The sequence below is a fragment of the Mirounga angustirostris genome, unplaced genomic scaffold (genome assembly GCF_029215605.1).
Source record: "Mirounga angustirostris isolate CCGP_5_RB_7025 unplaced genomic scaffold, mMirAng1.0.hap1 SCAF_5, whole genome shotgun sequence".
Lineage (NCBI taxonomy): Eukaryota > Metazoa > Chordata > Mammalia > Carnivora > Phocidae > Mirounga > Mirounga angustirostris.
This window is the reverse complement of record NW_026991713.1, coordinates 127,290,027-127,304,417: the sequence shown is the minus strand read 5'-3', so window position 1 is coordinate 127,304,417 and position 14,391 is coordinate 127,290,027. Positions and strand designations below refer to the sequence as shown.

Genomic DNA, 14,391 nt, shown 5'->3' with positions numbered 1-14,391 from the left:
CCTCCCTCCCTCCTTTTTCTTTTTCTTCTTTTTCTTTCTTTCTTTCTTTCTTTCTTTCTTTCTTTCTTTCTTTCTTTCTTTCTTTCTTTCTTTCTTTCTTTCTTTCTTTCTTTCTTTCTTCTTTCTTTCAACATTTCAGTTACTTTGGGGACAAGTATACAGGATCTGGCCACCATCGTCAAGGTCATAAACATCCATTACCTCTCAAACTTCCCTCCTACACTCTTTTCCTCATTATTTTGTGTGTATGTGGTAAGAACACAAGATTTACTGTCTTAGCAAATTTTAAGTAGATAATGCAGCATTGCTAGCTATAGACACCATGCTGTGTGTAGATCTCCAAACTATTTACCTAGTATAACTGACACTTTGTAGCCTTAAACCATCCCCTCTCCAGTCTCCCCTCCCTTAACCCCTGGGAACCCCCATTCTCTCTGCTTCCATGAGTTTGACTCTTAAATTCCTCCTGTAAGTGGTAGCAGGTAGTATTAGTCCTGTCACTGGCTTATTTCACTTAGCATAATGCCCTCAAGGTCCATCCATGTTGTCACAAATGGCAGGATCTCCTTCCTTATTAGGGTTGAATCATATTTCATTGTGTGTCTACCCTATCTTCTTTATCCTTTCACTTGGTGACAGACACTTGGGTGGTTGCTATATCTTGGCTCTTGTGAAAAGTGTTGCAGTGAACGAGGGAGTGCCAGTATCTCTTTGAGATCTAATTTCAATTCCTTTGGATATATACCCAGAAGTGGGATTGCCAGATCATATGGTAGTTCTATTTTTAATTTTTTGAAGTCCTTCCATACTGTTTTCCATAATGGTTATAAGAACCAGAAATTCTTTCTGGATTATCTTTCCCATGCAGTCTCTGCAGATGATTGACCTGGCATCTCGCTGTTTCTTTTCTCTCCCTCATTTTTCTCATTGTTTGTCTTAAAGAGTTACTTCCAGAAAGTCTCACCTTATAAACATGTTATCATTTCTTTCTTTTTTTTTTTAAAGATTTTATTTATTTATTTGAGAGAGAGAGCAGGGGGAGGGGCAGAGGGAGAAGGACAAGCAGACTCTGTGCTGAGTGCTGAGCCCAAGGAGGGGCTCCATCTCGAGACCCTGAGATCACGACCTGAGCTGAAATCAAGAGTCAGACGCTTCACCCACTGAGCCACCTGGGCACCCCTAAACATGTTATCATTTCTTTTGGTTTTTTTTGTTTTTTGTTTTTTAAGATTTTATTTATTTATTTGAGAGACAAAATGAGAGAGAGAGAGCACACAAGAGGGGGGAGAGGGAGAAGCAGACTCCCCGCTGAGCAAGGAGCCTGATGCGGAACTCGATCCCGGGACTCCAGGATCATGACCTGAGCCGAAGGCAGTCGCTTAACCAACTGAGCCACCCAGGCGCCCCAACATGTTATCATTTCTTAAAGGATGTCTTTATGTAATGTGGTGAAACTGCCATGCTCACGGAGAAAAGCAGGCCAGGACTCAGAATTCAGTTTATTAGCTGCTGCCTATTTCCTCTGAGGGAGGGTGGAGATTTGTCAGCATCCAGAGCAAGGCTTGCCCTTTGGCCTTCATCTTTGGGTTCTCTCTCCTTTTTCCATGATTCCTCCTTACCCAGACTCTCAGGTTTTTTTAGGTTGACAGAAATGTCCTGGGCCTTCCCTCATGAGCTCTTAACCTCATTGCCCACACATTGATCATCACATGGCTGCAACCTGATCCTGATCCCGTTGACTGGACTGCCAGGGGTTTTCAGGAGAGGCACTTATGTTTATCCTAGTTAAAAATGAAGCATCTGGCCTTTGGCAGATACAGGAAAGAGAATCTGCATGTTTCTGCTTCTGAGAAAATCGGCTCCTGGACCGGGCTCAGGTGAATAGCTGAATCCTTACTGCCTTCTCCTGGTGGAAAGCAGGCACTGCTAGGAAGAGGCCAATGTAAATTAAGTTCAGGCCAACCCAGATGATTTAAAGACAAGACCTTTACCCACACAGGCCCTGAAAGTTATTGGCTTTCCTGACCAATGGGAAAGACAGTGAGATGAAACTCCGTACACCTGTAGGTTTAATGTTCCCCCCGAATACCTTGTTTTACAAGTGTGTGAAAATCCCTGCCCGCTCTGCCGTGAGCTGGTTTAAGTGGAGGGTTGTTGAAAGAGATGAAGGAAATCTTTGAATGTTTCCAGTTATTGTCTGCCTTTTTAAAATTAGAGGATGCTGGGTTTAAAATGTCTCATTGAAGATCCCATGGGGAATTAAAACAATAATTTCTCCGTTGGTAATTTGATGAATGTCACTAGTTTTTTTTTAAACATTTTTTTTTTTTAATTTATTTGAGACAGAGAGAATGAGAGAGAGAGAGCACATGAGAGGGGGGAGGGTCAGAGGCAGGGAGCCCAATGCGGGACTCGATCCCAGGACTCCAGGATCATGACCTGAGCCGAAGGCAGTCGCTTAACCAACTGAGCCACCCAGGCGCCCATGTCACTAGTTTTTAAAAACAGTGATTTGGATTATTTGGAAATTCCCCAAGTACGCATCTTTAATAACTGTGTTATTAAAATAAAAATATTTGAGAACGACTGAAATGGAACACTAAAGGAACATAACAATTATCACTAGAACGATCATTTCTTTCTCCTTCAGGATTTGGTATTTATTCATTTCTTATTAAAGTTGGAATTTTGGAAGATTATTTCATAATTATCTTTTCCCCTCCTTTTCAAGTAATGTGCTTGGTTTCCCCAAATATTGAAAGTAACCTTGAAGACAAATGTTGAAACATACCGATTTTCAAAACCATCTGAGGAATAGTTCTCCTCAAAACAGTATGACCGAAGAAACTTGAACTAAATTGTTCAAGAGTTGTGCACACTTAAGACAATTTTTATAAGATTCTGTTTTTAAGTAATCTCTACAGCCAGCTCGGGGCTCGAACTCACAGCCCTGAGACCAAGTGTTGAATGCTCCACCAACTGAGCCAGCCAGGTGCCCCCAAACTATTTCATTATATGAAGGAGAAATTGCAATCAATCCCTGATTCACAAATGCCATTCCTCCCTGAGAAGAAGAGATGATCGTAGCCAGGTAATTTAGTAGCAAGTTTTACTATTTTTTCTTAATAGAGTTTTCTTTTTAAGATTTTTTATTTATTTATTTGTCAGAGAGAGAAAGAGAGCGCACAAGCAGGGGCAGTGGGAGAGGGAGAGGGGGAAGCAGGCTTCCCACTGAGCAGGGAGCCCAATGTGGGACTCGATCCCAGGACCCTGGGATCATGACCTGAGCCAAAAGCAGACGCTTAACCGACTGAGCCACCCAGGTGTCCCTAGTAGCAAGTTTTAAAGTTGGTCAGATTCATTCATGCACCAAACAGAAGCCAGCATGTTGGCCATCCACCTGCATCTCTGCCCATCGTGGGCTTTCTCAGCTACTGTGGGGCAGGTCCACGCTCCCAGCAAAAGCCAGCCGTCCCCTTGTGCAGTAACCCCTATCTCTGGTCTTGACTACTCCAGAACCTCGTTCAAGCGAGTCTCCTCCTCTTCCCCACCCTGTGGGATCTCCCCCGTCATCAGCATAGAAGCCTGCCGCCAGCGCCCCACTAGTGATAACCTCTTCCTCCAGCTCCCACTCACGCATTTCTCTGCTCCTTCTGCGGCAAAACTTGAAAACATTGTGTAAATTTCCTGTCTCCAGTTTTTCTCCAATTTTCTTTGGAAGCCGATCAACCTTTTACCCTCCCCATTCCACCAAAAGTGGTGGTCAGAGTTGACCAGCGATCACCATGTGGGGCGTCCAACGGTTGATTCTCATTTTGAAGCTTATTAGACCCCAAACATCACAGGACCCAGGGAAACACGGACGCAACTTGCATCCCTGCTCCTTCTCCGTCTCCTTTGCTGGGGTCTCCCTCATCCCCCAGGCTCCTTTGACATCTCTTTTCTATACACACGGGTTTCCCCAGTAATCTCCGTCTCATGACTTTAAGTTCCTTCTGTAAACTGATGACCCCCAAATTTATATCTCTGGCCTCAACTCTCCAGCGAATTCCAGACTCTGTGTATCCAACTGCCTGCTTCCACATCATCACCAGGATTTGTAACAGACATCTCAAAACAGAATTCCTCCTCTTCTCCCCTCAAAAATCATGCCCCCCACCAAAAAAATGTATGTCTATGTCCTAACCCCCAGAAAGGGTGAAAGTGACCTTGTTTGGATAAAAGGTCTTTGCAGATATGATTAAGGATCTGAAGTTGAGTTCATCCTGGATTATTTGGGTGAGCCCTAAAACCCAAGGAAAAATCTCTCTGAGTGACTGACATCTCACTACCCGACTCCCATCCTGTTGAGCACCACTGATCTCTGGTATTTTGTGACGAAGGTGGGATAGAGAGGAAGGAAACAAAAAAATCACACACACACATACGTGTACACACACACACACACACACACACACACCTCACTCCACTCATTTCTATTCCTTTAGACCTGAATTACAATTTCAGAATCTGTCCCATAAAGATCATGGTCTTCTCACATGCAAATAATTTAAGGAAGACAGGATAAAGATATTTCTAAGAGCACAAATATAATTAAGCTATGTGCTGTATTCTTTTTTTAAATGATTTTATTTATTTGACAGAGACACAGCGAGAACAGGAACACAAGCAGGGGGAGTGGGAGAGGGAGAAGCAGGCTCCCCGCCGAGCAGGGAACCCGATGTGGGGATCGATCCCAGGACCCCGGGATCATGACCTGAGCCGAAGGCAGACGCTTAATGACTGAGCCACCCAGGCGCCCCTAGATGCTGTATTCTAAGACAAGCTTTCTATAAATCATGTCCACACAAAGAGATGCAAGCATATTTTCTCCAAGCCTGTTTCTGATAGAAGCCATAATTAAAACTAGTTTGAAGGGGCGCCTGGGTGGCTCAGTTGTTAAACGTCTGCCTTCGGCTCAGGTCATGATCCCAGGGTCCTGGGATCGAGCCCCACATCAGGCTCCCTGCTCAGTGGGAAGCCTGCTTCTCCCTCTCCCACTCCCCCTGCTTGTGTTCCTGCTCTCGCTGTCTCTCTCTCTGTCAAATAAATAAATAAAATCTTTAAAAAAAACAACAACAAAAAAGACCAAAACTAGTTTGAAGAACTGACACGGTGTGCGGTGCTGAGATTTGTAATCTTTCAGCACGAACTCGAAACTCAAAGATACAGATGTATAAATCCAGCAGAAGATGAAAGGATAAAATTATCACTTACGGAATTGTTTGGGCTGAGAAATGTCAAGAGGACTGGGGTAAATTATCTAGCATGAAATGTGGAAATATCAACCAACAAACCTTTCCACACTTCTTGAGCACTTCACTTGTGCAGGGCTGTCTGCAAAGTAGGGAGGAAAATGGGGGACAGCAACCCTTCCTGTGAGCAAAGCGTTCACAACCTAGTTGGGGAGAAAGAGCAAGAACCTACCTAGCAAGGGCGGACAAGCTGCTGGAGGAATTTCTCCAGAGGAGAGGGAGAGAGGCTGGAACGAGACACTGCTGGAGGGGGGGGGGGGGGGGGGGAAGCAGGGTTTTGGGCGTGCTGCCAAATTGCCCAAGAATGAAGAAAGGGACCTGTGAGTCCTGCTGGAACATTTCAGCCTACCATGGCCCCTTTCTGTATAGTTTGGCTTGGCATTTATCATTATAAATATATATATATACATATATATATATGTTTAAGGGCGCCTGGCTGGGTCAGTCGGTTAAGCATCTGCCTTTGGCTCAGGGTGTGATCCCAGGGTCCTGGGATGGAGCTCCGCGTCGTCATCGTTGTTGTCGTTGTCCTCGGGCTCCCTGCTCAGCGGGGAGTCCGCTTCTCCCTCTGCCCCTCCCACTGCTCGCTCTCTCTCTCAAATACATAAAATCTTCAAGTATACATTATTATTAATGCAGTCACTATGTCTGTGACTATAATCCCCAGATTATATAGTCTATAATCCCCAGAACCTATTTATCTTCCAAATAGAGGTCAGTACCCTTTCACCAACATCTGCCCACTTCCTTTACTTCTAGCCCCTGGCAACCACCATTCTACTCTCTGGAGTCATTACAGATAATTTTTAAATTGTGTGTGTGGGTGTGTGTGTGTGTGTATGTTTCAACCATTTGGCAGTACTCGTGAGCATTGTTAAGAAAACTCTAGACTTTATCCATTTTAAAATCCCTGCCAACTATGGAAGTTAAAAAAAAAACAGTAATTTCATATTGTTGTCTTAATTTGGCTGCCTGGGGGGACTGACAAGCTTTTATAAATACATTGGTATGTGTAATTTTGTGAATCGCCTGTAGATTTCTGTATTGGGGTAGATGAAGCTCTACTGTAGTAACAAGTAAACCCCGAAATCTTAGCGGCGCAACAAAATCCCGTTTCCTTCTCGGTCATGTCACAGTTAATGGGAGTCAGCAACTGTCCTTAGTGCAGCAATTCAGGGGTCCCCACATCACTTTGTGATGCTGCCCCCTGAAACCTGTGCCCCTTGAGGACACCAGTGAGAGCCAAGCGACCGTCATGGTGGCCGCTGATAACTCTAGAGACTGGGGCAAGCTCCAACCTCTGAGAACCAGGAGTGCAGTGGAGGGTAAGACCGTGACTCTGGAAGCTGGTGGGCCAGAGAGAAATGCTATCAAGCCCGGGGAGGGAAAGATACCCGAGAGGACGTGTCATGTCCAGAACTGCCCTGCTGTTTGACGATTCAAATATTTGGGGATTGGATGTTTCTCTGAACTCCTGGCCCCAAACTGCTAGCTTTGCTGGTACTACAGGAAAGCAAATTATGCCAGTCTGCCCGCAGGCCCCGGGGGACGGGGCTTGGCAGCAGGAGCTTGTCAGATCTTCCTCCCTGCTGGCCCCTGCAGGGCCCCGGAAGCAATTCTTGTGAATAGGTTTATTTACAGCGTACACTGTTTGAGCCACCACTTGTTTCCTCGAACAGAAATGAACACTGGCAGAGGGCTCTGGAGGGCTGTGTAAATAGCTACTTTTATTTTCATTTAAGATTTTATTATTCATTTTCTCAAAGAGAGAGAGAGGGAGAGAGCGCCCACAAGCAGGGGGAGCGGCAGAGGGGGGGAGAAGCAGACTCCCCGCTGAGCAGGGAGCCGGATGCATGCAGGACTCTCCCCCCAGCAGTGTCTCGTTCCAGCCTCTTTGGTGAGACCATGGTTCACTTGGGCTTTGGTGAGACCATGGTTCACCTGGTTGAGCCATGTTTAGGTTCAAGACACGGAGACTCAACCAGAGGCAAAATGCTATTCCCATGCTCTACTTTAAGAATTGGTTTTTGAATCTGTTGGTTTCCCTTGTGCACCCTGGCATGTTCAAAAATGGCACTGTTAATATGCAGACTTTTAATGAGAAAAAGTACAAATTGCTGTTGAAAGTAAATTATACTGTCTATGCCACCAATACCTCATCTAGAGAAAAAGGGTGCTCTGAGCATGGGAAGGTAGGTAGAGAGAAATCTAGATCTCTTTGTACACACACACATGCACACACAAGACAGTTCAGTATCTGAGGCATCATTATCTAGGCTTGCTTTATTCCTTCTGAAAATAAAGTATAGTAACAGTAGTATAGTATAGCTATTCTGGTCTCTCTTTACACAGTAAAATTGTAAAACTTAGAATTCAGATTTAACTCTTTTAAAGGCAACGTTAAATTCAGACCGAAACTGCTGGCTCATACATCTAAAATCAGAACAACTTCAACACTTGCATTTATTCATCGTAACGCATGCAGAACTTGGGAGACTACTACAGTGTACTAAGTTACTTAAAAAATATTTAGCCCAAAAGTACATATTGCTTATATCCTATTTGTTTCTCTTCCTGGACAGAGTTACAGTCAATGTGTCCACAGCCTGTGCAAATAAGCTAAGCTTGATGTTCCTTGGCAAGTCATTTGTGTGGCCCGAAGGATAACTGAGCTTACCAGGGCCCAGCCTTTTCAGGCTGTATGTAAAAATCCTGTGCATTTTAACAAGCTGTATTTTTGGATGCAACTACATCACAGGACTTGAAGAAAATAAATCACTATACCAGGAAGCCAAATAATGAACTACCCACCAAATGTTATGATACCCTAAACAGATCTTGCTAAGAAGTCAAACTCCACTGTCCTTCTGTCCTTCGCCTCTTCTGGTCCTCTGCTCCGTCCTTACATCTGTGGTCCTAACTTCAGTGCACTTGGCCACGTGGGGTGCTCGTCAAAGACAGATTCCCTAGACCACCCGACCTTGGACTCTGTGGGTCTGTGGCGGGACCCGAGAATGTGCCTGTGACAAGCACCCCCCAGGTGATCCTACTGCAGGTGATCTGGAATGCTCTCTGGGAAACCATGCTTTAAAGACCCGTCCTTTCCCCTCGGGATCACATGAATTACCCAGACCTCTAGGTACCCACCATTTTATTAATACGAATCTTCCCGAAGATGGTTTCCTCGGGTGCATAATCCGCTTAGCTCGCTTCCTCTCAGCATGCCTGCCACCGAGGAAATCACCAGCATTCAAGGCATGATCAACATTAAAAAGAATTTGGAGTTAGTCATCACTAGTGAATCCCCCCCCCAAAAAATAATAAGCCCAACAGTACGTTCACCTTACTCAGAGGTTTCCAACACATTTTATTTTGTAGACCACTGGTCTGTAGCTTTTGAGGACCAACATCTGTATAAATCCCTAGAAAACGTCCAACAAATGTCAGTTCCGAAGCAGCCTTTCAGGTCCCGCACACCGTACTTATGGCTTGAGTTCCAGCTACACTTGGGAAAAGGCTGCCCTCTGGCTTCTGGTGAAGGGCGGGCGCATCCAAAGGAAAGCCTCTTCGGGGCCGTCCTTTCCGGGGGGTGGGGGGGGTGGGTGGCTTCCTTTGGCAAGAAGAGGATCTGTCGCCAGGGCTTTGGTGCCGTGCCCTTAAGCATCAGAGACTCGCAGGGCCGGCTGCTTTCTCTCTCAGGTGGACACTCGAAGAGTCAGCGCGCTGGTGCTTAGTGACCGCGATCCGTCCTTATGGTTTAGTGGGTTAAAATAGAAGGAAGCCTCTGTTTTTAAGTAACACAGATAAACACCTTTTTAGATCGCCTATTTGTTCTAGCACTACAAAATTTAATTCAAGAAAATATAGGCCCCATGAAAGACTTAAAAGTTTATAAAACTAAAATCTAGTTTTCCCCAATAAATTGTACTTTTAGCCAAAACCCTCCCAATGCTTCTAAAATGATACTAATGGGGGCATCTGATTATACAAGAGCAATAAAAAAAAATTAAATATTTATTTGAATAACAAGTTTCAGTTCGAGCTGCGACGTCGGCAATGCAGATTTTTTAACACAAATCACAAAAAGCGTGCACAAAAAAGTACTGGCGCCAAGGACAAAATAATGCTAAGAATTCGGCTAAAGAACTGCTGAGTTTAGGAAAACAAAAAGCCTGAAATCACTATACAAAATATAAAATGTAGTAACCACTACCATCCAGAGAACAGTCTTTATTATTGATTATATTTCAAAATTATTTGTGTAGTTAATTATAGATTGAGTTGTAAATGAGTATTATACATGAACGCCCTTCCGGAAGGCCAATTCCTTGTTGCACTAGAGAACATCTAATTACATTGCAAAAAGGATCCTTGCTTGCTGTCCGTAAAGAAAACAGTTAATGGTATTACTGTAAATATTAGGAAGGCTACAAAAAAAGTTAATTTCTTTTTTTGTCCCCAAAGTGCTTTCCATGCAGAGTTAAGCACTTGCCTTGTTGAACTGAATACACTACAGGGAAAATGTCCTGGGTCAAAAGAGACGCTCTTGAATGAGAACGCTGGGCTTTACAAAGCAAGGACTGGAAGGAACCATGCAACCCTCTCGCTCTTGGGATAGCACTGTGTCACTGACCAATTCCATCTTTCCAGAATACCATCCAAGACACTTACAAAAGACCAGACTGATAATGATAAATACGCACAAACTGAACAGACACCAAGTGCTATCTGACACCACGACGGGTATGTCTGTGCTACGGGAAAGCACCTTTAAAAAGAGCCTATGCGGCAAGAGATAAGTGTCTAAAGATTCAAAATGAATCAACAGTATTGGATAACAATATAATTCTCAACTCAGAAGCTGCCTCAAGATTAGGTGCATCTTCAGTTAATGTAACAGGAAAAAAAGGCAATGGATTTTATTTTATTAATTGCATCCACTCACAAATCGACCTAAGGTCACCAGATGTGTAGACACAATGAGATTTTTGTGGTCGTTTATAGTCTTTAATTGAAATGATGAAAAAGGAAATAGATCTATTTAAAAACAAAACCAAAGAGCTACTTGGGTCGAGATTAAGAGGTGGCCCCCGGGGTGGGGTTCACGTTCTGAGTGGCCACCTGCGGTGCGACTTCGATGATCCGGGGCTTGTCTATGATTCTGGCCGTGCGATTGCCCTTCTCCACGATCCCAATAATCCATGCTTGGTGGCCTTCCCCGTATTTGGGAGACTTGATCTCTGCACAGAACCGGGCGGCTTGCTCTCGCGGTAAACAGATTAGGAGGCCTCCTGGCAAAGAGAAAAAGAGAAAGGATCATCGTCCGTTGGGATGCCAGGCCGGCAATTTCTCGGCCCCGGGCTTCCCAGGGTACGTTCACCCAGACGGCCCTCTGGCCACCAACCCGTTTCTAAGTGAGCTGCCCTTTCCAGTCAACTGACTTCCCGCAGAGGACACGCTACAGCAACGTGCGGCTTCTTGGTGAACCACTATATTAAAGGGACACACACAGTGAAGCTTCAACTGTGAAAATGACCTCGTGTGAATCACTGCAGGAGGGAGGTTTTGAGGGCGCAGGAACATACGTCGTACCTACTTTCTTCTTCCCACACTGAGAGAAGTATTTCAAACCAAAAGAGAACTTTTCTTTTTTTGACTTGATTTTCTACGTGGATTCCTCCTTTTGTAAAAAAGACTTTGTTTTTTTTTTTTTTAACTTAAAAGTTAAGATCATGAAGAGGTGTATGCCTCAAAGTATTGTGGTCCTGTCACTGGCTCTGTCATCTTCAGAACAGAGAAAGCATAAAGTATGTTACGAGAGCCTCCCTCACGATGTCAGTAGCTAGGACAGAAAATTTTATGTATTCCTAAGTGGAAATAACACAGTCAAGAAAAAAATATGTATCTATACTTTTAACAAAAAGTAAAAACTTCTCATTTTTGAGTAAAGGAAACAATTTAACAGTAATCTCTGCTGACTCCAGGCCCACCAGGCGGTGGGCGCCATTCCAGCCCGATGAAGGACCAACAGTTCTGGTGCCTGCTTGGAACTTTCTTACTAGAAACTGGATTGTGGTTTGTTGTTGTTGTTTTAAGGACAGGAAATTGAAGGGTCCTGTACAGAGGCCATGGGAGGCCTACCGGACAACCGCAGGCCCTCCCAGAGCGCTGGCGGGTGGGCAGGGCTCTGTGGCCCTCGCCTCTGGCTGTACCCCCAGAAGCCCACTGAGGCACTGCTGGCATTCCTGCGGGCCAGGTCTAGGCACTGGTATTTTTACATCCCCAGATGATTTCACTCTTTTGTCAGGGTAGGGAAACTACAAAGTTAGAAAGAAAAAAGAAATATGAAAAACTGAAAAGAGCAGGAGGATATCCAGGGTGAAACATAAGAGTCCAGGTAAGGGGCACTCTGGAGATATCATATACTATCTCATTCTTAAAATAGCAATTTTGCACATTTTCTTCAAGGAAAACATACAGCATGTTCAATGTAACGGAGAGGGAGCACAGTTCATTCAAATGCTAAGTTTCCCATGAAAGCCGAGGAAGGACCCATTTTCCCATATTCTCCCTCCCTCCAGTCCTGCCACCAAACAAAACTGAATTTCACGCTGCTGGATCACACACAGATGGGCAAGAGTCAGGTGACCTGCAGCACCTGGGGGAGCTGACGACATCCGTGCTAAGAAGGCCAAGGTTATCTACCAGCACTGACCTCACACACAGTGGGGTCGTGCTCACGTACTTGGCTTCTTCCTTGTCAGAGGACTTTCCATTAGCCTCGCTAGTTTAATCCTCAGATCTGGGCCCAGGATCCTTGTACCTGATGTCTCCGGGCAGGTCCCGTGCATGAGGCCAAACATGTTTCCACAGGCCTTGCTCACGGCAGCCATCTTGGCCAGGACAGGAAGGTTGTGAATCACGAAGGACACCTCGTTCCTCTGCTGCTTGGCCAGGTTCTGCGCATGACCCAAAATTCCAAAGCCCGTGATGTCAGTGGCGGCGTGGGCATTGAACGTGTGCATGAGCCCCGCAGCTAAGAGAACACAGAGGAGCCGTTTATTATCTGGTGACATAAGTGAAGATGGAGAAGAAAGCCACCCTTCCTCAACTCAAAAATTTAAACACACTTTGATGTCAAAATTCCATTTGTCAGGGAGGTGGCACATTGGAATGAAAATGTAATTTCTAAAAAAAAAACAAACAAACAAAACAACAAAAACCAGAGTGAATTTCTGAAAGCTGATTTCTTTTTTTTTTTTTAAGGTTTTTATTTGAGATAGAGCGAGAGTGAAGAGAGATTGAGAGAGAGGGCACGAGCATGGGGAGAGGGAGAAGCAGGCTCTCCAATGAGCAGGCAGCCTGAAGCGGGGCTCGATCCCAGAACCCTGAGATCATGACCTGAGCTGAAGGCAGACACTTAACCATCTGAGCCACCCAGGTGCTCCTGAAAGCTTATTTCTTATTCTATAAGAACCATTTAGAACTATCAGCAGCTTCAATCAACAGTAATTTTCCAGTAAACTAAAAAAAAAAAAAAAAACTGTCCAGAAAAATCAGATCTAAGCCATCCTAAAATCAAAGAACAAGACTTTTTAAGATGGACCTAAATTCAAAGCACTCTTACTACAAGTGAATTGCCTAAAAGGTTAATTTTCTAATAAAAAAATAGTTCTCAAAGTAGTTTTAGGTTTAAAGAAAATTGAGCAGGAAGTACAGGAGGTTCCCGTATAGTCCCCGCCCCCTTCTCGCATTATTAACATCTAGCATTAGTGAACTACATTTGTTAAAAGTGATAAGCCATTACTGATGCATTATTAGCAAATGAAGTTCATAGTTTACATAGGCGCTCACTCTTGATGTTGTACAGTCTCTGGGCGTTGACGAATGTGTGACACGTATCCATCATTAGAGCATCATACAGACTATTTTCACTACTCTAAAAATCTTGTGCTCTGCCCATTCATTCCACCCCTCCCCCCACTCCTGGTAACCACGGATCTTTTGACTGTCTCCAAAGTAGTGCCTTTTCCAGAACATCAGAATTGGAATCGTAGAGCGTTTGCTCTTTTCAGATTGGCTTCTTTCACTCAGAAATATGCTTTTAAGTTTCCTCCATGTCTTTTATGGCTTGATGGCTCATTTCTCAGAACTGAGTAATATGCCACTGTCTGGATGGACCAGTTTACTTATCCATTCACCTACTGAAGGACTTCTTGGTTGCTTCCAAGTCTTGGCAAATATGAATAAAGCTGCGACAAACATCCGTGTGCAGGTTTTTGGGTGGACAGAAGTTTCAATTCAGTTTGGTAAATACCAAGGAGCACAACTATTGGATCATATTAGTGTTTATTGTTATTACTATGCGTGTTATAAGGACTTTCTCCCAGTCTGTGGCTGGTCTCTTCATTCTTAGTTTCTTTCATGGAGCAGAAGTTTTTAATAAGTCCAATTTGTCAATTTTTTCTTTAATGGACTGTGCTTTCGGTGCTGTATCTTAATAGTCATTACCAAACCGAAGGTCACCTACATCTTCTCTTAGGTTATCTTCTAGGAATTTAACATTTAGCTCTGTGATCCATTTTGAGTTATTTTTTATGAGAAGTGTAAGGTCTGTGTCTAGAGTTGAATTTCTGCCTGTGAATGTCCAGTTGTTCCTGAGCCCTTTGTTGAAAGGATGATCCTTTCTCCATCGAACTGTCTTTCCTCCTTTGTCAAAGATCAAACTCTATTTATGTGAGTCCATTTCTGGACTGTGTATTCTGTTCCACTGACAAATCTATTATTCTTTGACCAGTATCACACTGTGGCGATGACTGTAGCTTACACCGTCTTCCAACTGGGGTGGCGTCCATCCCCCAACTGCTCTTCTTCAACACTGTGTTGGCTGTTCTGGGTCTTTCCCCTCTGTATATAAACTCAGAACCAGTTTGTCAATATTCACAAAATAACTAGCTAGGATTCTGAATGGGATTGCACTGAATCCATACATCAAGTTGGGAAGAACGGACATCTTGATGATATTGAGTCTTTCTATCCCTGGACCTGGAATACTTCTCCATTTATTTACATCTCTTTGATTTCTGTCATCAGTTTT

At 44.1% G+C, this 14,391-nt stretch overlaps 1 protein-coding gene across 5 annotated transcripts in view; it reads right to left on the bottom strand.

The window, feature by feature from the left end:
* Positions 1 to 8,631: 8,631 nt before the first annotated feature.
* SEPHS1 (selenophosphate synthetase 1) overlaps positions 8,632 to 14,391 on the bottom strand; it is a 30,971-nt gene continuing 25,211 nt past the window's right edge. For 3 of the 5 annotated variants that reach the window (XM_064592055.1, XM_054507359.2, XM_064592056.1), the window contains exons 8-9: positions 12,118 to 12,330; positions 8,632 to 10,585 (exon numbers count right to left, since the gene is read on the bottom strand). In XM_064592055.1, coding sequence (XP_064448125.1) covers positions 10,371 to 10,585; positions 12,118 to 12,330 — 428 coding nt within the window. In that variant the 3' untranslated portion in view covers positions 8,632 to 10,370. Of the gene's footprint in view, positions 10,586 to 12,009; positions 12,331 to 14,391 lie in introns of all 5 variants that reach the window. The other 2 variants (XM_064592058.1, XM_064592059.1) reach the window with 2 other exon arrangements.